Below are 24815 nucleotides of genomic sequence, written 5' to 3' on the forward strand. Positions count from 1 at the left end.
TCAGCCCCAGCCCTGAGCCCCCTCCCGCATCCTAACTCCTGGCCAGACCCTGCACCCCAACCTGCTTCTGCACCCTAACTCCCTCTGAGACCCTGCACCCCAACCCTGAGCCTCCTCCCACATCCTAACTCCTGGCCAGACCCAGCACCCCAATTTTTTTTATAAAGCGCTCTTATCCAAAGCGCTTTACAATAGTTAGCTAACAGTACAAACAATATTTGGAAAGATCATTAAGTGGTCGGCCGAGACCCCCAGTGATTTTCAAGTGGTCTGTGAAAAAAAAGATAAACTACAAAAACAATCAAGGTACCTCACTTTATTTTCATTTACCTGCTATTACTTATAGGAGGAGGATGAAGAAAAAAAGAATGAAAAACGGGGGCGGGGGAGATAAGAGAGAATGTTCTTTTTCTTGGCTGGGTCCCAAGGAGACCCCCCAAAAATGAAGCTGAGCACAGGGCCCCACTAACTCTAAATCCGCCACTGGTGAAGGGATGACTTGGTTACAGTCTAAGTACCTACATAGGGAACAAATATTTAATAGTGTGTTCTTCAGTCTAGCAGGCAAGGGTAGAACAGGATCCCATGGCTGGAAGGTGAAGCTAGATACATTCTCACTGGAGAGAAGACGTACATTTTTAACATTGATGGTCATTAACCACTGGAGAATCTACCACCATCACTGACAATTTTTAAATCACTATTGGATGCTTTTCTAAGAGTCCTGCTCTAGGAAGGATTCCAGGGCAGGTCTCTGGCTTGTCTGACAGGGGTCAGACCAGATGATCACAATGGCCCCCTCTCCCCTTAGACTCTCCAGCTAACCAATAGGCTGGTGGTCAGGGCGCTCACTGGGAAGTGGGTGCCAGTCCCTGCGCCAAGCCAGGCAGAGCTGAGAACTGAACCCGTCTCCCCCCGTCCACCAGGCGATTGGCGACACAGCCGGGGCGCGGGCAGCTGGACCTAGTGGCCAGAGCCCGAGCCCGCAGTCCCAAGTCAGGAGAGCAGCTGGAGCGTGCCCCTCCCGGCTGGCTGCCTGCACCTGCCCCGGGCTGCAGCTGGGCACAGCCCCCGCCATCCCTGGGGAGGGGCCGCCAGGCCGCAGGGGAGCGGGTGTGCGCGGCGAGCTGGCGATGAGCTCATCGCGGTCTGGCGACTGCTGACAGCTGGGCTGGGGCTGGCGCGGCGCGGGGGGGCCGCACGTCTCCGGCCGGCGCGGCACGGCACGGCGCGGCTCGCACTCCGGCTGCGCGCTGCTCGCCCACCGGTCGCTCCCCCCGCAGCAGGCTCGGGCTGGCGGCCTGGGGCTCGCATGGCCCCGTGACCCCTCCCCCGGCGGCGACCCCCTTCGGCTGGCTCGGGCGGCACCATGCTGGGCTCGGACGCGTGCGAGTTCGGCGGGCAGCTGCTGGAGCTGCTGCGGCTGGCGGTGTGCGCCCGAGGTGAGCGGGCCGGGCCGGGCGGGGCGGCTCCTCCGTGGGGGCAGCGGGGTGGGGCCGGCACCCCAGCGGGCGAGAGTGTGGGGCTGCGGGCCCGGGGCGGCAGGGTGGGGTGCGCAGAGGCGGGGTGTGTGCAGGGGCCGGCGGGGTGTGTGTGCACGGTAGGAGGGGAGTGCAGGTGTGTGTAGGGACAGTGGGTGTGCACAGGCAGAGGGGGAGTGGGTGTATGGAGGGCCAGGTCGCCGGGGTGTGTGTGCATGGGCGGAGGGGAGTGCATGGCTGTGTGTGTGTGTGTGTGTGTGTGTGCAGGGGCAGGGGGTGTGCACAGGCAGAGGGGAGTGTGGGTGTGTGCAGGGGCCAGGGTCGGGTGTGTGTGCACGTGTTCGGTTGTATGCAGGGGCTGGGGTGTGCGTGCATGGGCGGAGGGGGGTGCAGGTGTGTGTAGGGACAGTGGGTGTGCACAGGTGGAGGGGGAGTGGGTGTATGGAGGGGCCAGGCCGCCGGGGTGTGTGTGCATGGGTGGAGGGGAGTGCATGGCTGTGTGTGCGCGCAGAGGGCGTGCACGGGCAGGGGGGAGTGTGGGTGTGTGCGGGGGCCAGGATCCGGTGTGTGTGTGTATGCATGGGCGGAGGGGGGGCAGGTGTGTGTGTGTGCAGGGGATATGCACAGGCAGAGAGGGGAGTTGGTGTATGCAGGGGCCAGGAGCTGGGGTGTGGCTGGCTGTGTACAGGGACCGGGGGTGCAGGAGCCGGGGTTGTGTGTGTGTGTGGGTATGGGTGCAGGGGCTCGGGGGTGCACACACCATGTGGGTAACTACGTATCCAGTCGGCTGCTCCCAAAGCTGTCCCTGGCCAGTGCCCCTCCCTGAGGTGTGAGGGGTTCTCCATGCCCAGCAGCCCCCAACAGAGCCCCTCCTTCCCCTCCCCCCCCCCGTGCTAGCTCCTTGCAATCTGGGCACAAGGGCTGGGGGCTGTGTGGGCTCAGCTGCAGCCAGGCTGCCTTTGCTCTACCCAAGGCCTGGCCGGGCACTGGAGGTTCACTGCCCTCTTGCTCTTACAATTGTATAGATTTGTCTGGATTTTCCATTGTCTTTTCAGGGTATCGAGTGTGGGCACATTGGGGCAGGCCCGGCAGGGCTGGAGCAAGCACTGGGCGAGCCTTTGTTGTGCTGGGAGGAGCAGATGGGAGGTGGCAGGGAGAGGAAGGGGCGAGACAGTCGGTGCCCACGGTGAACACCAGGACCTTCCCCATGTGTGAGCTGGTGGGGGATTTGATGCCAAGGAGGGGTCCTCATGGGTTGACCCCTTGAGGCAGGGGGCCGACGGGTCACTGCCAGCTGGCATGCCAGCCTGTGCCAGGCAGAGCCGCTATGGCCTTAGGCTGGGGCGTGGGCCCATTTGCTGTCCCTGGTGTGGCTCCAGCCTCGTGCAGAACAAAAGTCCCCCGCGTCCTGCTGGGAGGAAAGCTCTGCAGGCCCAGACGAGTGCTGCTCAGCGCTGATGGTGGAGGGCTGGCAGGGTCCCCCGAGGGTGCGTGGGCTCCGCCACTGTCAATCCAGAGAGACAAGCCAGGCTCCGCAGAGCTGGGCGTGACTGGCTGCAGCCAGCAAGGCTATTGCAAACCCTCTGGAGTAAGGCTGGCTCGCTGACCCCCAGCACCTGCTCCGGCTTGAACCACTGGGAGCAAAGAGCCAGGACCCCAGTCCCAGACGCTCTCTCAGCACAGCCTCGGCTTATTCCCCTGCTCCAGGGCTCTGGTAGGGAGCAGCTTCCCCGGCTCCTGCCCCAGAGGCCTGTGATGACACCTCCCTCCCATGAGAAGCCTGGCTCAGGGTGTGGAGCAGGGCCCTATGTGGAAGGGGGGGGAGCTGTCTCAGAGCAGAACTATCCCTGCTTCCCTCAGTCTGTCCCTGGGACCGGCCCCTACAGTCCTCTCAGTGGAGCCAGATGATGTCTGCCTTGGGAGCACTCCACAGGTCCCACTGTGACCATCCCCCCAGACCCCCTCTCTGGGATTAACATCCCCCCCATATCTATAACCCCTCCTCCCCTTCTCTGGGTTCCAACCAGGCCACCCGCATCCTGGGCCCACCCCCCACCCCTCAGGGATTTGGGACATCGCAACCATTTCCATGGCAACAGGCTGTGATGTCACAAGCCCAACGTTATGACTTCACTGAGGAGGTTGGGGTGTGGTGGGCAAAGCTCGGGGAGGAGGGAGGGAGAAACTGGTCTGAGCAAGGAACTGGTCTGAGCAAGGAACTGGAGGGACTCGCTGTGGGGCACCAGGGGCTCAGAGGATTCCCCCCCACCCCAATCTCCCAGCCATGGGCTGTTCCCCTCTGGAAGAGCCCCCTGGCAGGGAGCCGGTAGAGGGCAGAGGAGGCAGCTGCTGGCGAGCTCTCTCTCCATGCCTGAGGTGAGGCTGTGCTGGGTTGCTGTCTGCCTGGGGTCTCTGAGCCTGGCGCGTGCCCTGTACTGGAGTCTGGGTGCTGACTGCTTTATAAGGGGGGCAGGACCCGCTCCAGGGCACTGGGGGCTGCATCCTGCACCCTGATGCTGAGCAGCACCCCCAGCACGGGGCACTTGTTCAGCACGGCGCTGTTTGCTGTGGCCCTACTAGCCCAGTGAGCTTGTCTGAGGGTGTGGGGGCCTGCTGGCCTGGAGGGGAGCAGGGGCTTTCCCGTGAGCTTGTACCTTACAGCTGTCACAAACCAGGCCCTGTTTCTGCTGGAGCGCTCTCAGGTGCAGACGGGACTTGGGGCGGGGGTGCATGTGCGGAGCCCTCGCTCTTCCTCCCAACTGCCTGTCGGGTGTTGGTTCAGCGGAGGAGCTTACCCAGGCTGCGGCAAGGAGCTCCAGCCTTGGTACTTTGTAGGGGGGGAGGGGGCTCATCCTAGCTCCCAGCATCGCCCAAGGCAAACAGGACAGCCCCAACTCTGATGTCCACAGAGACCTAACAAGTGCTTCATGAAAGAGGCGTGAGCCACAACGGGCAGTCGTTAGGGCCAGGGCTTTGGAGCTGTGCTCCGGCTCCGTTCCAGCTCCAGGCAAAAACCTGCTGCTCCGCGCTCCAGCTCCGGGCTCTGCTCCAAAGCCCTGGTTAGGGCACTGGCTCTGTGATGATGCCCATCGCTTGCTCTCCCTTGCCTCAGCCAGGGCTGCTTACTGACAGAGCCCTTTGCCAGACAGCCCACCGCACGCTGTGCCCCACCTAGGGGCCAGTCCCCTGCCTCACTCCTTGTGTGTCATTTGCACCTGGGCAGAGTGGGTGTGAAATGCCAGCTGGTCAGGCTCAACATTGGCTCTGCCCAGCTGTGCAGTGGGCCGTGCTAGGTGCCCGGTGGGGGCAGAGCCAAGGGCCTGCTGGCTGCAGAGGGCTCTGGCTGTGGGCCCTAGAGGGGTTCCCATGAGGTGTTACTGTTCCTGTCAGGTGATGCCTAATCACACTGTTCCAATGAGCTGAGCCCCTAGCGCATCCGGCTTGCCAGATCCCCACGGAGTCAGTCTCCCCCAGGGGCCAAGCCAAGCTCCATGTGCTACTCTCAGCCTGAGTGTGCACCATCCAGGATCGGCCAGGCCCATCTGCAAAGCGTGGAGCTGCCCTTGTTCCCTGGGAGCCCCAACCCTGAGCACTGTCAGCTCATTAACAACAGCCACCTCTGGAGCAGAGCCTGCTCCTGGCCCCTTTGCTCTGGGGAGCCAGCTGGGGTTCTCTCAGGGACCCCACATCTCCCTTTTCTGCCAGGGCCCAAGGGGCTGGGATGGGACCTAGCCCAAAGTCCTTGGACTCTCCCTGCAAGCCCCAAGGCTGGGCTGAGTCTCTGGTTCAGGGCGGGGGAGGTGAAGGGGTGCCCTTCCCTGCTGCTGGTCGTAGGCTGCTCATAGAAGGGGGCCGGAGCCTGCCAGGTGAACGAACGGAGGGCGCAGCGGCCCTTTCCAGGCCCTAGCTGTAGGCTGAGGGAAGAGGCTGGTGAAATGGGTGTTAGTGGAAAGCCAGTGCCCCCCACCCAGTGCCCATCACCTGGAGCTGTGCCCAGAATGCTGCTCGCCCACACATCCGTGGCAAGTCTGCCAGGCCTTGGGAAAGCTCTAGAGTGTTTGCACCCACAGGCAGCTGAGCTCATGTGCCAACATTTGCCAGTGGGTGCGAGTGCTCTTTGGGGTGGGGACAAGTGTGATAGACCCAGCTTGTGATAGATGCTCCCCTCCAGCCCACAGCACAGGCATGATCTGGAGTAATTCTCCTGCAACTGGGGAGCATGTGCCCTGCCCCGGTGCCCAGATGCTCCCCTCCTCACCCCCAGGGAGCGCTCCACAGAGCTCCCTACAGGTACAGTTACCAAGCAACCACCCACCTGGCTGCAATAGCAGCCTGCAGGTGCTGCACTATTAACTCTTTGGCTGCCTGACTGCATTTTACCAGAGTGGGAGGGAGGGGCCTCCCCCACTGAGACAGAAGGTCACAGCAGCTAGGGGGGCACTGGGGGTATGTGTGCTGGGGCTTGCAGGGCACTGGGCGGTGAGCAGCTCTGGTGTTTGGGCTCAGACCTCAATCCAGAGATTTTGTCTCAATCCCACATTCTGAGTCCTAGCAGCACCCCAGCCTCCTGGCAGAGCCCTTAGACCAGAGGCTGCAGAAACGGGCCTCACCCAGCCAGGTCAGCAGCTTTCCTATGTAACTGAGGAAGTGGTGGGGGGGGCAGACTGTAGCCCAGCTGTGCATGCAGGCGGGTCTGAGGTGGCAGGGGAGGGAGGAGCCGCCTGTGAGATGGTCTCATTTGGAAACCAGGCTCACCCTTTGTCATAAGGAACTAAATCGGCAGCGCTCGGGCACCCACCAGCAGGGGTCATCCCACACTCCCAACATGCTCTAGCCCCAGCTCCACCAACTGCCAGCTCAGGAGCACTCAGTGTAGTTGTAGCCTGTCGGTCCCAGGATACTAGATGGGCAAGGGGGGTGAGGAGACCCAGAGCTCCGTGGAAGCCTGACAGCTTCCCTCTCACCAGCAGAAGTTGGTCCAATAAAAGATATTCCCTCACCCACCTCATCTCTCCATGAGTAGGCAGGCTCAGGTTTGTCCTGGGCACAGCGCTGCCTCTAGCTCTGCCTCCAACGCTTCCCTAAGTAAATGCAGCTCGTCCAAGCTGCTGGCCTAAGGCTAAAGCCAGCCGAGTTCCCAGGTCCCCCCAAGTGCTGGTAATCCTCCCATTCTCCCAGGTAATCCTCCCATTCTAGTGCAATGGGCTCCTACTCCTGGCTGGAATAAGTAGAAGGGATTTTGCTTTCTGCTGTGTGTTACTCCCAGTCCAGGCAGGCTCCCTGTCACTGATGTCTGTGTCTCTGCAGGAGCCCCTCTTTGTCCTCAGGGGTGGGGTAAAGCAGCATTCACTCTTCATCTGTCCAAGTCCTTCCCCACCGGGCTGGTGTCCCAGGCAAGGCTGCAGGCAGTGTCTGACTGGGTATGACTAGTGAGCTAGCGCAGTCACCAATCCAGTAGGATTTTGAATTGTCAGGGTCTAGCAGGGCATGTGACCGGCACCATGACATATACAGGAGTGAAGCCTCTGGAGGAAAATGCTGAGCCAATTTCACTTTCCTTTCTAAGCAGCTGTACAATGTAGGCATCTCCCATGCATCTGTCCTGGGTTTTTCTCCTTTAACGATGTACGTGCTCCCAGCTCTTGGCATGGAGTGGCTGTTGGGTGGCGCTAGGAACCTGCTTCACTTATGGGAAATTTGGGGGGAAAAACAAACACAAACCAGATTCTAATTAGTAGAATTAATTCAGGTTTTAAACACTTTCTGTGTCTGCCAAAAGCTGTTAATTGATGCAGATTGAAGACTCAGATTTTCAATTGCACATCGGTCGGGAAATACAGCGTTCCGGTTCTCCTGGCAACCTTAAGTGTTTGTGTGTGTGAAGGAGAACTACTGAAGGGTGGGAGGGTCAGTTGAGCAGCTCACAGCTTGTTGATGAAACCTCTTGAGTCTGTAAAATCCGACAGATGCACAGGGCTAGGGCTGTCGTGTCGCAGCTGGCAGAGCTTAAATGAAAGCCGACCTGCAAAGGCAATGTGACAAATGCGGTGCTTTGTGCTTGGTAAGCGTGGGTGGGCTGGGTGGGAACTGTGATGGCTTGAACGGTTCACTTCCCTGCTTCCAAGCAGATGGATTGTTAATGAAGGGATTGGCCAGTACGTTGTCGCTGCTCAGCCTTCCTAGCGTTTCTGCTAGAATGGTGCGATGTCGGTGCTATACAGGCAAAGGCCAGGCCTGGCTGCCCGGCCCTCGCTGCACAATTGCACTGGGTGTTTGAGCTGGGAGGGGGACCCCACCCACACTTCACCCTGGGATTCTTCTACAAATCACTGGCAAGGAAGCGTGCAGCAAACAGGGCACGTTGAGGAGAGCACTGGCCCCGCAAACTGACTCTTGAGTGGAACGGGAACATCAGGTGACCTCAGTCAAAGCTGACCAGTGCAGCTGGAGTTGTGAAGACGGGACACTTGCAGCGAATCACTCCCCTGTGCTGTGCAGTCTGGGGACTATTTGCAGAACTTGCTGAGTACCTGGAGAGAGGGGATCAATTCAAGGACATGCTAAACTCCTCTTGGATGATTCAGGGACACAGGAGATTAGATCTGTTTGTACAGCACCTTGCACAGTGGGCGCCTGGTTCGTGGCTGGGGCACTTAGCTGCTACTGTAATGCACCTAATAGTTAATATGCGGCACCTTGCACAGTGGGATCCTGAATGCTACTGCAATACTTGTAATAGATAATGCACAGCGCTTAGCACAGTGGGCTCCTAGTCCATGGCTGGACACCATGGTAATACAAATAATAGATCAGGGCAGACTGTCAAACGTGGTGCTTGAGTGCTGCTTGCTGCAAACTGGCCTCACTGATGTTCCTGGCTCTGGGTCACACAGCGTCAGGCTGGAGCCAGTTCCCCAGCTACCTTCCCGCTGCCTTACCATTCCAAAGAGGAGATTGAATGTTTGCTATTTAAACAGGATGGCAAATGTGTAGGGTGGGCACCTAGAGCTGCTGGTGTCTCAAACAAGGCTGCTCCAGAGTGCCTGGGCTGGGTGCCCGTCCTGCTGAGAAGTACCCCTGGGCCCCCCCATGCAGAGCACTGCGCCCCTGAGATGCTATCTAGCCTGTGAATGCTCCCTGCTGGGTTGGGGGAGTGACTCCTCCCCACTTCTGAGCCTTAGCTAGGCTTCACAGCAGCACAGATGGCTAGGTCCCCTTGGAGTGCCACGCCTGATCCTGATGGGTCTGTCCAGCAGCCTCAATCCTGCCTGGCTCTGGGGCAGCACTGGAGATGCAGCAGTCTCACAGCGTGATAGCCTGAGGCACCGACTCTGCACAAGGCTGGGAATTTCTAGGCAGTCCTGTGCGGCTCTTCAGGTTCTGGGTGCTCAGATCCCCTTCAGCTGGAGTCTCTCAGGGTTCTTCCCGTCCCAGCAGCACTCATGCTGGGGCTCCGCGGTCCCTGTCAGCCCCCTCACACTGCAGTGACCCTGTGCTGCCACCTGAGGCCACAGGGCCAGCAGCTGGAGAGAGACTTCACCTGTAGGCTGACAAACCAGCTGCAGGGCTGAGCTGTGGGGAGTGTGGCCCCTTCCCATCACTTCCGGGGAGAGCAGCCAAGTGGGCACTCAAGGCCCCGTCTCCCATGCACACCTGGCCCTTGGACATGGGACTGGGGTGAGGAAATGCCTTCACCCCCATCTGCAGTGACTAGATCCTAGCTCATGGCCCAGCCCAGGCCGCTCCCAAGGGGTACTGCAGCGTGCTCTTGGGGCACCACTAGGAACAGCACTTGGTCCTTCCCAGGGGCTTGTCAGTGACTGGCCTGGATCTCTTCTATTTGGCACTGGTGAGGCCACACCTAGAGTATTGTGTCCAGTTTTGGTTCCCCCTCCCCCCCACTACAGAAGGGATGTGGATAAATTGGAGAGAGTCCAGTGGAGGGCAACAAAAATGATCAAGGGGCTGGGGCACATGACTTACGAGGAAAGGCTGAGGGAACTGGGGTTATTTAGTCTGCAGAAGAGAAGAGTGAAGGGGAATTTGATAGCAGCCTTCAACTACCTGAATGGGGGTTCCAAAGAGGATGGAGCTAGGCTGTTCTCAGTGGTGGCAGATGACAGAACAAGGGTCTCAAGTTGCAGTGGGGGAGGTCTAGGTTGGATATTAGGAAACACTATTTCACTAGGAGGGTGGTGATGCACTGGAATGAGTTATCTAGGGAGGTGGTGGAATCTCCATCCTTAGAGGTTTTTAAGGCCCGGCTTGCCAAAGCCCTGGCTGGGATGATTTAGTTGGGGATTGGTCCTGCTTTGAGCAGGGGGTTGGACTAGATGACCTCCTGAGGTCTCTTCCAACCGTAATCTTCTATGATTCTATGCCTGTGTGGTTCTTCCTGTGGGACCATCTCTGCTCAGTTCTGGCAGCTGAGGCTGGTGGCTGCATTTTATCCCTTGGTCTGAGGGATGTGCTTTGGGGCATGTGGGATTGTTGGGGGGGGGAGGAGGGGCTGGCCTCCTACTAGGTGGCCATTCAGGGCAGTGTGGGGGGGCCGTGCCCCGCTCGGTGGCCATGGGTGTGTGTGTGGCCATGCCCCGCTTGGCGGCCCTGCTCAGGGGAGTTGCTGTGATTAGGCAGGGTGCTGATGGGTGATCAGCTGCTGGTACAGCCAAAAGCAAACACATGAACTCGAGACTGATCTCTGGCTGCTTGGAGTCTGGCTGCCCTGCCCAGCACTTCCATTATCTGGGGGTGAGGCCAGTGCTTGCTGGGGAAGGTGGAGAATGGCTCTGCAGCTGCAATACACAGACCTGCCGGTGGCTGCAATGCATGGGGGGTGGCTGGGGCTGAGGCGGGGGGTGCAGAGCGGAGCTCTGAGGACTAGGCTGTCCCCTCCACCCAGGCTGCTCTTGGGGTGATGGCTTTGTTCCTGTGGCTGTGAGTAGAGAATTGCCATGGGGAGGAGAAAACCTGGCCCCTTGCTGCCTCAAGACTCCTGTCCCATCCCCCGCCACACCCCATTCTCCCTGGCACCACCCCACCCCACCCCATCCCTGTTCTCCCTGGCACCGCTCCCTCTCCCCAACAGGCTGCAGGTGCCCTGGGAAGGGTACCTTTCCCACCCCCAGCTCACATCAGCATGTCTAGCCCCAGGGATTGGGACCTAGTTGGTGGGTGAGTGGCCATGGGGCTCTCCCATAGGAGGCTGTGGGTTCCTCCTTGCTCTGACTGGCTTCTTCTCCCCTCAGATATCATGGTGGACAAGGATGGTGTGATGCCCCCCCTGGAGGAGGAGATGGATGATGTGGACTTGGCGTACAGGGCCCCGGAGAAGAAGACCCTCCAGGAAATCCAGCAGCTGGATGAGGGCGATGAGAGCTTGAACAAATACAAGCGGGTGCTGCTGGGACCCATCCCAGTGGGTGTCGGTAAGGCCCCGGCCCAGTCTGCGGGAGCATGGGAGGGGCATTCTCGGTGGGGGAGGGGATTTCTGTTTAATCCTCACCTGGGGGCAGTACCAGTGGAGGAGGAGCCACGTGGAAAGTTCCTTACCTGGCTCCTTTCAGCTCCAAACTTGGAAGAGCAACTGAGTCCTGTGGGGGGGGGGGGTTGTGCCGCGGGGGAAGCGGAACGTCTCCTCTTGGTCTGGTGTCTGTCCCCATGTAGGGCTGTGAGCTGTGCCCATGTGGGCATGGGGGGACAGGTACATCACTGCACCTCCCTCTGTTGGGAATGGTGCTGCCTCAGCCTGTTCCTCCCTTCAGGGCCAGTCTGTGCCCCCAGACTTACGAAGGGGACGCTGGTAGCTTTCCACCCACCTCTGAATTGTAACAGCTGTCTAGGGTCGGGTCTGTACTGCAGTCTCCTTGGTTACGTTATCGCCATGGTAGTTTCCATAGTAACAGTTATGGAGCGACCTTGTACCTTTCATTCGTAGGTGACAAAGATGGAGACACCTTCCTGCTGGGAGTACCTAAAGCAGGATGGGCAAACTATGGCCTGCAGGCCGGGTCTGGCCCACCAACCGTTTTAATATGGCCCTCAAGCTCCCGCTAGGGAGTGGGGTCTGGGGCTTGCCCCACTTCAGCTGGGGAGCAGGATCGGGGGCCGCTTCATGTGGCGCCCGGAAGCAATGGCACGGCCCCCCTCCGGCTCCTACATGTAAGGGCAGCCAGGAGGCTACGCTCTGCACACTGCCCCCGCCCCAAGCGCAGCCCCCACTGCTCCCATTGGCTGGGAACTGCAGTCAATGGGAGCTGCAGGGGCAGTACCTGCAGATGGGGCAGTGTGCAGAGCCGCCTGGCCACTCCTCCGCATAGGAGCCAGAGAAGGGACATGCCTCTGCTTCTGGGAGCCCCTTGAGGTAAGCACTGCCCAGATCCTACACCCCTGAGCATCCCTTTGCCCCAGCCCTGATCCCCCTTCTGCCCTCCGAACCCCGCAGTCCCATCCTGGAGCACCCTCCTACACCCCAAACTCCTCATCCCCAGCCCCACCCCAGAGCCCGGATCCCCAGCTGGAGCCCCCAGCCTCAAGCCCCCTCCCACACCCTGAACTCCTCATTTCTGGCCCCATCCCAGAGCCTGCACCCCCAACCAGAGCCCTCACCCTCTCCCACACCCCAACCCCAATTTTGTGAATATTCGTGGCCCACCATACAATTTCTATCCCAGATGTGGCCCTCAGGCCAAAGAGTTTGCCCACCCCTGCCCTAAGGCGTAGACCCACACACAGTGCCCCGAGTGGGGACTGCAGTGCGGTGCTGCATTATCACCACTATACGGGGGCTTGGCTGTCCTGCCCCCTTCCCAGGCTACTGGCTATTCCCCACCCCCTGCTTCCTGTGCCTTATCTTGACAGTTGACATCAGCTCCTCTCCTTTGGCATGAGGGTAAGTGGGAAGCTTGATTCGCTGAGTTAGCCAGCCGGGAGTCCAGTGCGTCTGAACGCTGCTGAGGCTGTAGCATTTCTCCGTTTGCATGGGGCGGCTACTCACCTGTGAGCGACGGGCCTGGGTCTGCGCCACTGCATGGCCGGAGTGGTGACACATCCAGGCGTCCCCTGTAGTTGTAGGCAATGACGCAGACCGAGAAGAGCGTGAATAAACGCCCTGGTGGTGGGCAGCGAGCAGCTGTGCACCACTGACCTCCTCAGTAACCCCACAGGGAGTTCACTGCACGCTGCTCCGCACCGGTAGAGCATGGACGCTAATGGCGGAGAAGCACTGTTATCTCCCAACTATTAGATTGTTCCCTACAGCATTTTCTCCAGGGCTTCGTCCAATCTAGTCTTAACTGTCCCAGGCCCTGGGAATGCCACCTCGTCTCTTGGGAGAACCCTTTGTTCTGAGATGAGCGTTGCCTGTGTCTGGGCCCACCCAGGGGGGAGGCATCTGTTTCCAAGCAGAATGCCTGGTCTGTTTAGACTCTCCTATGCACACACACCAATCCCCAATTTCCCTGCAAACCCTGGTCACCTCACACCTAATAAAGGGCTCCATTTGAGTACACTTTGATGGGAAATTCTCCAGTCATTGACTTGAACGTGGGAAACACTTGTGATGGTACGGAGCTGGCGCAGGGTGATGTTCCTACGCTGTATGATGTTCCAACAGGAGCAGCTATAATGCAAGCTGAAGCAGAGCTAAAATATTGCACAGACGCGGCTGTAACTCAGTTAAGCTCTCCCCTGTTCCGGCCCAGCAGCCGCTCCAGGGCAGTAGTGGTTGGAAAGCAGGGCAGGGTGGGACAGCGTGTTTCTCTGTTGTCTCTTAGCTTCCACTGAGGGTTGAATTGATTTCCTAGCTGAGCGGCCTGGAGGTTGGCTGGGCCTTGGAGAACGTTTTGCAGAGCTGCTGCTTCAGCCTGTGACTGAGTGGTTCTCCGGGGGGGAATCAGCAACTTTGGCCGAACCCAGAGTGCCTTGTGCGATGTGCGTGTTCCAGATCTCCTCCCTTCGCACCAGTGTCACACTGGCCCCCAGCGCTCACAGGGTACATGTTTGCGGGCTCTTCCCATTTTCCACTTAGCTGCTGCTTAGCCAAGTGAAGAACTTGATTCTTTGGTCTTCTAAACCAATCAGTCTGGCTCGCTCCGCAGTATGTTTCTCTTCAAAGAAAAGTTAATTTGCTAAATTCTCCATTTTATTTTATTAAAGGAACAACTGGATGTGTGGCCATTCTTTTGTCTATAAAGGCCACGCTTGGACTCCTTAACTATCAAACGCTTGTACCTTAAAACAGGAGATTCTTGATATTTCTGTCTGAAGATCTCCTTGAAAGACTCGGAGGTGGGAAGGGGGAGTTGAGCTGGTGGTGCTGACAAATGAATGAAGAGCACCCAATAAATATCAAAGGAGATAGCGTTACGGAGGGTGTCACCCAAAAGCAATTGTCACTAAAGTTTTGACTTGTCTGATGGAAATCTCATTTGCTCTCAGTTCTGATCCATTTCCTGTGGTGATGCTGGCAGACTGGGCTTCTAGGGGAAAATGGGTATTTTTACCATATGTTAGGATGTGTTACACGCATAGTGTAGACTAGGGAAGTTGTAGTTACCTCCACCAGCTAATATGTGTTATGTCCTGGGGAAACCTAGGGTTCAGCTTGCCCAGTCTACACTAGGACTGTAATACAAGTGTTAGTGCACCTTTTGTGTAGTGAAGGCGAGGCAGTGGTCTTCAGGAAAAATAGGGTAGACAAGGCCTGACTTTCTAATGTAAAAACCAATGAGGAGAGAGTCCTTCCCAGCCAGGCCTTCTCTATTTGTCAGAGAAGCAGGAAAGGGCAGGTGCCCAGTTTCTCCGAATTCACCCAAGTTAGGCCATTCCCATGGGAAGCCTTCCCCAGCTGCTCTAGCTGGCCAGCACTCGCTGGGGGAGAGCAGCAGCAATCCAAAACATTCCAGCCATTGCAATGGGGCAGTTCCTGTGGGAACCAGCCTCCGTGTCCGAGTGCTCCGCTAGCAGAGCTGTGGCTGGAGTCCAGCTCTTCTCCTGGGCCCGTTCACCCAGCCTTGGCCCACTCTGCGTTTATAGCAGCAATAAAGACCAGATCTGAGTGTGGCTGGGCGCTGTCGGCAAAGGCACCTTGGCAAGAGAAGCTGCAGCCCCGTGGTCACACGTGCCCAGTCTGTCTTGGAGCCAGCGCCCAGGCCTGGAGCTGCTGAATTACAGCATTAGGGGAGGGCAGAGTGGCTGGCCAGTGCTGCTAGGTGGGACTCCAGGCTGAATCATCAGTGCAGGGAGGGCCAGTGATAAACAGCAGTTCACAGATGTGCTTTAAATAACACAAAGGAGGTGAGGGCCAAAGCAGCTGGGAGCCTGGTTAGTCTTGAATCTGAAGAAGTGAGGTTCTGACCCACGAAAGCTTATGCTCCCAGTACTTCTGTTAGTCTCAAAGGTGCCACAGGACCCTCTGTTGCTTTTTGGTTAGCTCCAGCTCCTCTTGGCTGGGTTAGGGGGAGACGGGAGACGTGAACCCCCTAGTGCAATGTCAACACTGGGAAATAGGGGCCGACAGGGCAGCACTCCCAGCTCATGGTGGCTGCATTTGCCCTCTGGCTCTGGAGGCAACAGTGGGCACCTGAGTGTCAATCTCTGCCATGTACTGGGTTCATTGGAATGTGCGTGATCCAGCCAGGGCTCATCCCCTGAAGATCAGGGCTCCTCCTGCCTGCCCCACAGGGCAACCCACAGTCCCTGGGCTTAGTGTTGTACCGGGGGGGGAGGGGTGCTCCTGGGCCCCCACTAGGCCAGGAAGGGGATGGTTGCAATTCTACGGACTCACCTGCTTGGGGAGGGATCTGGCACTGCTGCTGTTGGGTGGGTCTTTTCACTGCCTCCAGGGCCTGTGGCGGGGATAGGAAGGGGCTGGGGCCTGAGGTACATAGGCGTTATACAGTTCCCTTGTTACAAAAGTCAGCTGGTAAGAATGAGAATTAAGAGGTGGGGCCGGTCATGCCTTGGCACAGATTTGTTCTGTGTCTGTACAACACCTAGCACAGGGTGCCTTGATCCTGACTGCAGCCCCTCAGCACTGCCGCATCCCCAACCCCAGCTGAATAATAATATTGGCCATGGCAGAGCCAATCACTGTATAGAAGGTGAGGGATGCCCACTAGAATGCCCCTGCCAGCTGCTGCATCTCCCCTTGTTTGGGACTTCTCCTGTCACCTGCGTGGGTGCCTCAACCCCTGTGTGGGCACCCGCCCTCTTCTGACGTCAGCCCCACTGACTCAGACTCTGATCCTTGGTATCAACCCCAGCCTGGAACCTGACTGAGAACTCCTCAGCTGCTCCCAGCTTCAGGTTTGCCCCTGCTCTGACTGTTGGTCCGGACTGCCTTTGTCAGGATCCTGACACCCGTATCTGTGCCCTGGGCATGTTGCCACCTGGCTCTGCCTGCAGCTAGACAGCTGGAGACGGCATGCAAATGAGGCAGTGCCCTAATCAGCATACCTGATGGTGAGGCACTTCCTCATTTGCATAATATTCCTTTTCCCATTCCCCCCTGTGCTCTGCCTCCAGTGCCCTGCTCTCTGGCTGGATTCCCCACATGGTCTCTGTGATGGGTTAACCCCTCACTCCCTCTGGGGTGCCACCTGATGTACTGGGGTACCACTGAGCCTGCCTATTCCACCAGCCTGGGCTCCCTTACACTGTCCTGCTGAGCCAGGCCCTCAAGCCTCCTCCAGCACACACACAGGTTGGGCCACAGCCAGCTGCAGAGAGAGACAGACACTGAAATCAGCTCTGCCTGGGAAGACTCAGCTAGGGAATTGCCCAGCACTCAAGTGCACACCCCCTCTGGGGTGTAAATACAAAATGATATCGTCTTGCGCTGCACAGAGAACTGTACAGCATAAGCTCATGAAATGTGCCTCCTCCCTCAACGTGGAGGAAGATATGCACAGTCGTTCGTCCGTCCCCCCGCCCCCCGGCTATGAATTCTACAAACTGGTTTTAGAGAAAACAAAAACAAGTTTATTAACTACAAAAGGTAGATTTTAAGTGATTATAAGAATTAGCAAATGGATCAAAGCGGATTACCCAGCAAATAAAAAACTGCAATGTGAGCTTAATACACTAAAGGAACTGGTTACAAGTTGTAATTTCTCACCCTAAATGTTGTTTTAGGCATTTCTTTCAGGGTCCAGACACCTTTTCCAGGCTGGGCTCAGCTCTTATCTCCCCCCCCTCCCCGGTTTCTTTTAGATGTTTCCGGCAGTCATCCTGGGTGGGGATTCAGTGAAGAATGAGCCCTGATTAAGTCACTCCCTGACCTTATATATGTTTTACATAGGGCGGGAACGCTGGTTTCCCCCCACCCACCCAGTGGAAAAATACTGGTATTCTATCATCCAGTACCAAGTGATGTGATCACATGACCTTGCAGTGCCAAAGCAGCCATGAGTCAGAGGCATTTGTAGCATCCCAGGAAAGCTGCTCAGGAAGGTGGGAGATTAGCATCTTCAAAGACCTATTGTTCTTTCTAATGGCCCATCCAGACTGATTGCCTACTGTCTGGTGGGCGTTCCCCAGGTGTAAACACACTTGTAATTGATACATAGTCAATATTCCTAACTTCAGATACAGAAATGATACATGGATACAAATAGGATAATCATATTCAGTAAATCATAACCTTTCTAGTGATATCCTCACATGACCCATCTTGCATAAAATACATCTTAGATATGCTATAATCATAACAATATTTCTATGAAGAAGATGGGGCGTAGCGTGTCAGTCTCCCTGACCTTAGAGACACTGCCTAGACCAGTGGTCTTCAACCTTTTTATGCCCAAGATCACTTTTTGAATCTAAGGGCAACCCAGGATCTACCCTGCCCCTTCCCCAAGGCCCCACCCCTTCCCCAAAGCCCGGCCCCACTCACTCCATATCCCCCTGTGACAATGCGGTTCTGGCGGAACCCAACTGAGAGTGCCAACTCAGGACAAATTGCTCAAATAGGGCAGTTACAGCCCAAGGCTGGGGTTTTTTCCACCTCTAAGGCAAACCAAACCAGCCAGACTAGGAGGACTTCGGTCTCACCCCACTGGCTAACCGCAAGTCTCACAAGCAATCTCCTTAGACACTCCAGTTTCCCAGTACTCCCACCAGTGCCACTCGTTATGGGGACAAATGGTTATGAAAACCAATACCCCAGTAAAAGAAAAAAGGTTCTCCTGATCCCAAAGGACCAAGCCCCAGACCCAGGTCAATATACAAATCAGGTATTACCCACAAATCACGCTGCTGCCAATCCTTTAGAATCTAAAATCTAAAGGTTTATTCGTAAAAGGAAAAAGATAGAGATGAGAGTTAGGATTGGTTAAATGGAATCAATTACATACAGTAATGGCAAAGTTCTTGGTTCAGGCTTGCAGCAGCGATGGAATAAACTGCAGGTTCAAATCAAGTCTCTGGAATACATCCCCTGCTGGGATGGGTCCTCAGTCCTTTGTTCAAAGCTTCAGCTTGTAGCAAAGTTCCTCCAGAGATAAGAAGCAGGATTGAAGACCAGATGGAGATGAGGCATCAGCCTTGTATAGTCTTTTCCAGGTGTAAGAACACCTCTTTGTTCTTACTGTGGAAAATTACAGCAAAATGGAGTCTGGAGTCACATGGGCCAGTCCCTGCATACTTTGCTGAGTTACAAGGCTTATCTGCCTTCTCTCAATGGGTCCATTGTATAGCTGATGGTCCTTAATGGGCCATCAAGCAGGCTAGGCAGAGCTAATCTCAGCTTGTCTGGGATGTCACCCAGAAGCATAGCATAAGTTTGCCATACAGACAGTATAGAGCCAATATTCGCCATACAGACAGTATAGAGCCAATATTCATAACTTCAACTACAAAACTGATACACACATATAGACAGCATAATCATAACCAGTAAACCATAACCTTGTCCTAGACACCCCATTTGACCCCCTTTATACAAGATTTGGGTGCCACTACAGGACCTTGGTTGCAACAATGATCTATACGGTCCCAGTTTATGTCAATAACGTCACACCCCCCACCCTCACTCACTTTCACCGGGCAGGGGGTTGGGGAGGGGTGCAGGCTCTGGGCTGGGGCCGAGGGGTTCACAGTGTGGGAGGGGGCTCTGGGCTGAGCCTGGGGGAGGAGGTTGTGGTTCAGGAGTGAGGGGTGCAAGCTCTAGGAGGGAGTTTGGGTGCAGGAGAGGGCTCTGGTTTGGGGCAGAGTGTTGAGGTGCAGTAGGGGATGCAGGGTGTGGGCTCTGGGAGGGAGTTTGGGTGCAGGAGGGGGCTCCGGGTTGGGGCAGAGTGTAGGGGTGCAGAAGGGGGTACAGGGTGCTGGTTCTGGGAGGGGGGTCAGGGCTGTGGCTTTGGGTGCAGGAAGGGGTTTGGGGTGCAAAAGGGTATGGAGTGCTGGCTCTGAGAGGGGGCTCAGGGCAGGGGATTGGGTTGCGGCCTCCCGCTGGGCAGCACTTACCTTTCGTGGCTCCTGGTTGGCAGCAGGCGCAGCGAGGCTAAGGCAGGCTCCCTATTTACCCCAGCCCCACACCGCTCCTGGAAGGGGCCAATGCGCTCAAGGGGGGGGGGGGGGCACATGGCTCCACATGCTGCTCCTCTCTGCAAGCACCGTCCCTGCAGCTCTCCTGGCCAATTAGGGTGACCAGATAATAAGAAAAATATATCGGGACATATGGGGGGCGGGGCAGGGCACCACCGAAGCAAAAAAAAAGCTGGAGCGCCGCCAAATACATCCGTCGGGACGCGGGACAAACTGATGAATATTGGGACAGTCCCGATTTTATTGGGACGTCTGGTCACCCTACGGCCAATGGGAGCTGCGGGGGTGGTGCTTGCAGCGCGCAGCGGGAGACCCCAGGGGCTGCACTGGCCGCTCCGGGAGTGGTGTGGGGCTGGGGTAGGCAGGGAGCCTGCCTTAGCGGCAGCCACACTGCACTGCAGGAGATCACAATCGATCAGTTGGTGACCACTGGCGTAGACCACGACTGCCAGCCTGGTTTGCTTAGCACCGTTGTATCCATCGCGCTGCCCAGTGCTCCACACACCTCCATGGCTGGCGGAGGGTTTGGGCCAAAACTCTAGGCAGCATCTCTATGGTTAGCTGTAGAGTAGTCCTCCAGGGGCTCTGGTTGAGGCAGGGGCTGTGCAGCCTGTCTGAGCCCTGGGAGAGGGAGCTGGTGCCCCCGCTGTGGGGCGTGCCCTGAGCTGGCCACGTATCCCATGGCTGAGTGTGATGGGGGCTGGGGCAGTGACTTGCCCACCTGCCTGGCCAAGTCGGGCTGGGGCTGGCGGGGCACTGGGCGCTGCCAGCCCAGCACTGCAGAATGGAGTTTGGTCCATTTTGACGGAGCGCCCCAGGCTGCCAGGCTCAGCATGTCCTGGGAAGGAGGCTGCCTGGGCCGTCAGCAGGAGCTGCTGATGCAGAGCAGGTGTGTATCCAAATGTGCAGCATGTTGCCGGGGGGCGGGGTAGGGCCTGGGCCAGAAGCACGCCATGGCTGGGAACGAGGGCCTGCTCTCAGGAGCCCCTGCTACAACAGGCCACTATGGGAAAGGGGAGGCTCCCCAAGGAGAGGCCGTGCCCAGTAAATCTCTCTCCTCCCTCCCTTACTATAGGCCTGGCTGAATTCTCCCGGCCCACATTACCATTCTCCTCTCGATTCCATGGCAACGCTCACTGTGCCCTCTCCATGCTGTGCCAGCCCCGGGCTTGCCTTGTGCTCGGTGGGGAGCGGCGCCATGGTAGCCTGACACGTTCTGCCTTGGTTGGTCAGAGAGCCCCCTGGTTGGGTAGGGAGTCCCCACCTTCAGCAGGCTCTGCAGTGCCAGGGCTTCTGAAAGCCTGTTTACAAGATGGGCCTGCGGCTGCATTTCCCTTCCTGGCAGGGTTGGTGCCAGGCCCCGTGGCCTGACAGGCAGGAGAGGTGTGATGCCTTTGGGGGCTCTGTCTCCCCTCCACCTTCCAGCGTGAAAAATGGTTTCAGATTATAAGTAATGGGGGGGGGAGACACAAATTCTGTGAATGAGATGGGGGCTGCAACTGGGAAAGTTTGACAATTGCTGATCTAGAGCCAACTTGCCCAGTAGCCAGCTAGGCGCTTGTGGCTCGCCCGTGGAGCCTCCCTATGAATCCATGAGACAGCACAGGCCTATCCCCTGGCTAGGCCTGGCTGCGCCGCTGAACAATCCCTTCTGCCTAGTGGCCACCTCCGCACAGCCCCCTAGCTGCAACCCCAGAGACCTGGGCAGCCGGCATTTCCTCTGCCCCACAGTCACATGGGCTGGGCCACCCCTGAAGCAGCTGTTTAGCCGAGGGGGCACTAACCCTGCCTGTCTGAGGACCACCCCTGCCTGGCACTGGGTGGAGCAGACAGCAGCTGCCCTTCTGGTCATGGGCATGCAGGTCCCGGCCTGGCTGATCAGACACAAGGAGCACTACAGGAGGGTACCTGTGGGCTCTGTAGCCTGGGCAGGTGCTGGCTGCGCCCTGCCATCCCGGCTTAGTTTGAGCTTTCTGAGCAGAAGCTTCTGGCAGGGCAGCCCTTGTCCTGGGACGGGGAGGTGGCCTCTAGTTCTCAGGGTTGTTGGCAGTCATGCCGTCCCCGGGGGCCAAGCTGGGCAGAGGCATAGGGGACTCTATTGTAAGGTCCCTGGAATAGATGTGTTGGATTCATGTTGTTTGTGATGTTCACAATGATTGATACAGACGGGTTTGTTGTATTGGTTTATTCTAGTGATATGAATAATGTCAGAGCCATGGGAGCTGCCCCGTTAGGAATAGGGTGGCGGCACGGTGAGCTACTGCTGGGCTAGGGGGGGCACAGCGGGCAGCAGCTGCAAGGGGAGCCTGGCCTGGAGCCGGGCAGCAGGATGGCTCTGTCTGCAAGAAGCTGCTAAAGCAAAAGGTTTGGATGGCAGAATAAGCCGTGTTCTCTTGGAAAAGCCGGGGGGTGGGGGGAGGAGGATCGGGTAATAACCGTGACCAGCTACCGACTCTGCCCCTCCTGCCATCTCTAGATCCCAGCGTGGCTAACGTCACCTTGACGAGACTGACTCTGCTGTGTGACCAGGCTCCAGGGCCCATCACCATGGACTTAACAGGTGAGCAGGGCCAGCCCAGCACGCCCCCTGGCAGGGGCAAGGATGTGGGGGGAGCAGCTAAATAAGCCGGCAGCCACTCGCAGGCTAACCCCCCCGGTCCCGTGGGAGATTCTGCCCTCAGGGGAGGTGTGGGGAGAGGGGGGAGACGGGCCCCATTCGCCCTCAGTCCATCCTTGCTCCTAGGTGTTGGAATCCCAAGGGGACGCTGTCCATGCCCAAGTGTCTGGGGAGGGGCGGGCTCTAGGCCCTGGCGGAAGGGGGACAGGGACAGGCAGGCTGACAGCTCTCCTCTCGCTGGTGCAGGGAATCTGGAGGCGCTGAAGAGCCAGTCATTTGTGCTGAAGGAAGGGGTGGATTACAGAGTGAAGATCTCGTTCAAGGTGAGCTGATCCTGCAGCTGGCAGCATGGACCCTGGCTGGGCCTGATGCACTCGCTTGCTGCATGCGGGTCAATGAGCACCGTCTCCTCTGGCAGAACAACTGGTCATGACTGACACTGCCTGGCACTTGGCTGGTGGCACTCTCTGGAATGTGCCCTGCTGCCTGTGCTCCATGGTGACGCCGGTCAGTGCAGCCTGTGATGGGGGATGCCCGGTGCAGTGACGCTGCTGGGTGCGCGCTCTTCTCACTGTGCTGCGGACTGCGTGCCGCTCTCCTGCATGAGAGCCAGGCTGAGCTAGAGGCTCGCATGCTGGGATGGGAAATGGGGGGCAGGGCAGCGAATGAGCAGGACCTGAGAGCAGATAGAGCCCCTGTGTATCAGATGCCTCCCTGGTGAGTGCTCAGGGAGGGTCACCGCCATCTGCCCTGCAGCTTTCCCAAGGCTGCTCTCCATGGGGTCTCCAGAGGGAGGTCTCCTCCGGCAGGCCCCTGACCCTGACCCCTCTGCCCTGCAGGTGAACAAAGAGATTGTCTGTGGCCTGAAGTATTTGCATCATACCTACAGGAAAGGCTTGAAAGGTGAGTCTGCACCTTGGCCTGGCTGGTCTCCAGGTCTTGCATGGGGCTCTGCGGGGGGCTGGTCATGTGGCGCTCGGCAGTGTGATATGGGGTGGGGGTACTCCTGGTGCCGGTCAAGCGTTCTAGCCCCACCCTCGGCCCCGAGTCACCACAGGCATTTAATGCTCCCCCCCCACACACACTGTTGCCACCTGGTGTCTGCTCCTGAGCATTCGCCCCTGTTCGTGCTGACGGCTCCCCCTTCTCTCTCTGTGCCCAGTGGATAAAGACGTCTACATGATGGGCAGCTATGGACCCCGCGCTGAGGAGTACGAGTTCCTGACCCCCCCGGACGAGGCCCCCAAAGGCGTGCTGGTACGGGGCACCTACCACATCAAATCCTTCTTCACTGACGACGACAGAACGGACCATCTCTCCTGGGAGTGGCACCTCTGTATAAAGAAGGACTGGAAGGATTGAAGCCCTCCCCTCCTCCCCATCCTCCCCCATCCAGACTAACTTTAACATGAATTAGGGGCAAACGAGCCTTACTGCAAACACAAGGGCTCTGGTGCCGCTTCCCGGGTCTAGCCAAGTCAGGCAGCCGAACAGGGCACCATGCCCCCCCGCTCTAGTGCTTCTCTCCCCTCTGCCATCTGCAGCCGCGTCCCCACCATAGTACATTACCCCAAGCAGGCTGCTGAGCCCTAGTGTGAGCCAGTCCCTCCCCTGCCCACTCCCTGCTCTGTGCCTGTCTTTACTTTGTTAAGGACTAGGGAGTGCAGGACTCCCCCTCCCTAGACTCTGCTGCTACCCAGTGGGCCCCTCTCGGTGTTGAGCCCAGCTCCCCTCAGCATGGCACAGGGCTCACTGTGCCCCCAGCTGCGGGTATTAGGGCCTCCTGCCACTTTCACAAGGTTCTTCCAAACAGCCGCTCCCAAAGATCACCACCACGCCCCTGCCATTGCTCGTGTCTCAGCGTTAGCGTTGCAGTGCTGGCAGGGTGCCTTGCATCAGCCTTGCAGTGCCCTGCGGGAGCTCCCTGAGCCTGAGAAGCAGCCGGAGGGTTTACTGGCTTAGCCCAGCCCCCCCCATTGATGGCTGTGTATGTGAAGTCCCTGTCTGTCTGCCTCTTGAGAGATCCCGGCGGGAGCTGCTGTGCCACCCTCAGCGTGGAGCTCTGTGCTGCCCGTTCTGGCCATGCCGCTTGCCTCACTCCACTCATTGCAAGCCCTCCCCTTGCCACACAACCAGCCCCAGCCTCTAACAAAGCCCAGGGCCCTTTGCATTTGATTCAAATGAAGGTGGCTCACCCTTTGGGGGTCAGACTCCCAGGGCGGGGTCAGGGTTAGTTTTCATTGCTGGGGGGTATTTTGAATACTGACTGTCCGGCGTTTCCACCGCTGGCTCTGTAGTGAGTGAATGAGTCACAGCTCTGGGTGAGGGTGTCCTGGTTGTGTAAAGGGCTGTGCCAGCTCACAACTCTGTGCCTGCCGGCCCCATGGCCTGTGCTCTGTGCTGGGCCAGTGTAGTCCTGAAGGGTGCCCCGAACGCGTCTGTACCGGCCCTTCCTCACCTGTCCCACTGATACCCCTGGCTGTGCTCTTGGTCATTACCATTAAACGTTACCGCCTCTCTTTGACTTACGCCCGTGTACGCCTGTGCTTCGTTCACGTGCCAGCTGGGTGGATGGGGGTGCTATTTACAACGCAGAACACTGCCTCCCTTCCCCTCAGTTACCAGCAGCGAACAGGGGCACCTGTGCTGGGGGTGCCAGGGAGCGCAAGGTTCACAGGCAATCTATAGACAAGGGAGCACATGGCTCCGGTCCCTGCCTTTGGGATAGAGCAGCCTGGAGAGCTACAGGTCCCAGCAGGCAATGCAGCCTGAGGGCCGTACCCCTCTGTTCCTTAATGAAGCTCCAAAATGGATGCTGTTAAGGACAGTCTGGACCCCAAGCTGCATTTTACCCCACCCCAGAGCAGACTCTTGGGTGATTGCACCCCACAGAGCAGGCATGGGGGGATCATTCCACATGCACACAGCCAAGGACCTGTCCTCAGGGCGGGGTCTGCTGGGGTTTGGTCATGACCCGCTCTTCTGCCAGGCTGCTGGCCAAGTGTGTGGGTGCCAGCTGGCCGTGGCTGGCCTCAGCTGCCCCAAGCCGTGTTCCCAAATCCCAGGACTGGCCCCGCACCTGGGGACAGGGATTTTAAATAAATGTTGGCCTTCTGCCTTCGAGCCTTCAGGCTGTGGGCTCTGCTGTGGTGGCTCCCTGCTGCGTCTGGTGC

At 57.9% G+C, this 24815-nt stretch overlaps 1 protein-coding gene across 2 annotated transcripts; it reads left to right on the forward strand.

Annotated features, from left to right (window-relative positions):
• Positions 1 to 1220: 1220 nt before the first annotated feature.
• On the forward strand, positions 1221 to 24170 carry ARHGDIG (Rho GDP dissociation inhibitor gamma). 2 transcript variants are annotated; one of them, XM_005294421.5, is made up of 6 exons: positions 1221 to 1442; positions 10730 to 10909; positions 21502 to 21585; positions 21889 to 21965; positions 22482 to 22545; positions 22805 to 24170. In XM_005294421.5, the coding sequence occupies exons 1-6, from the start codon at positions 1370 to 1372 to the stop codon at positions 23002 to 23004; spliced, it is 678 nt and encodes a 225-aa protein (XP_005294478.1). In that variant the 5' UTR covers positions 1221 to 1369; the 3' UTR covers positions 23005 to 24170. The 2 variants fall into 2 exon arrangements, with proteins under 2 accessions (XP_005294478.1, XP_005294479.1); XM_005294422.4 differs by lacking the exon at positions 1221 to 1442 and adding an exon at positions 7433 to 7542.
• The last annotated feature ends 645 nt before the right edge of the window (positions 24171 to 24815 follow it).

This window comes from Chrysemys picta, chromosome 10 (genome assembly GCF_011386835.1).
Source record: "Chrysemys picta bellii isolate R12L10 chromosome 10, ASM1138683v2, whole genome shotgun sequence".
NCBI classification, from domain to species: Eukaryota; Metazoa; Chordata; order Testudines; family Emydidae; genus Chrysemys; species Chrysemys picta.

Bases quoted from the DNA above. Each gene is read 5' to 3' on its own strand.
- ARHGDIG (XM_005294421.5), top strand. From the start codon at position 1,370: ATGCTGGGCTCGGACGCGTGCGAGTTCGGCGGGCAGCTGCTGGAGCTG. The intron at 21,966-22,481 runs GTGAGCTGATCC...TCTGCCCTGCAG, and splicing joins GAGTGAAGATCTCGTTCAAG to GTGAACAAAGAGATTGTCTG. The intron at 22,546-22,804 runs GTGAGTCTGCAC...CTCTGTGCCCAG, and splicing joins CTACAGGAAAGGCTTGAAAG to TGGATAAAGACGTCTACATG.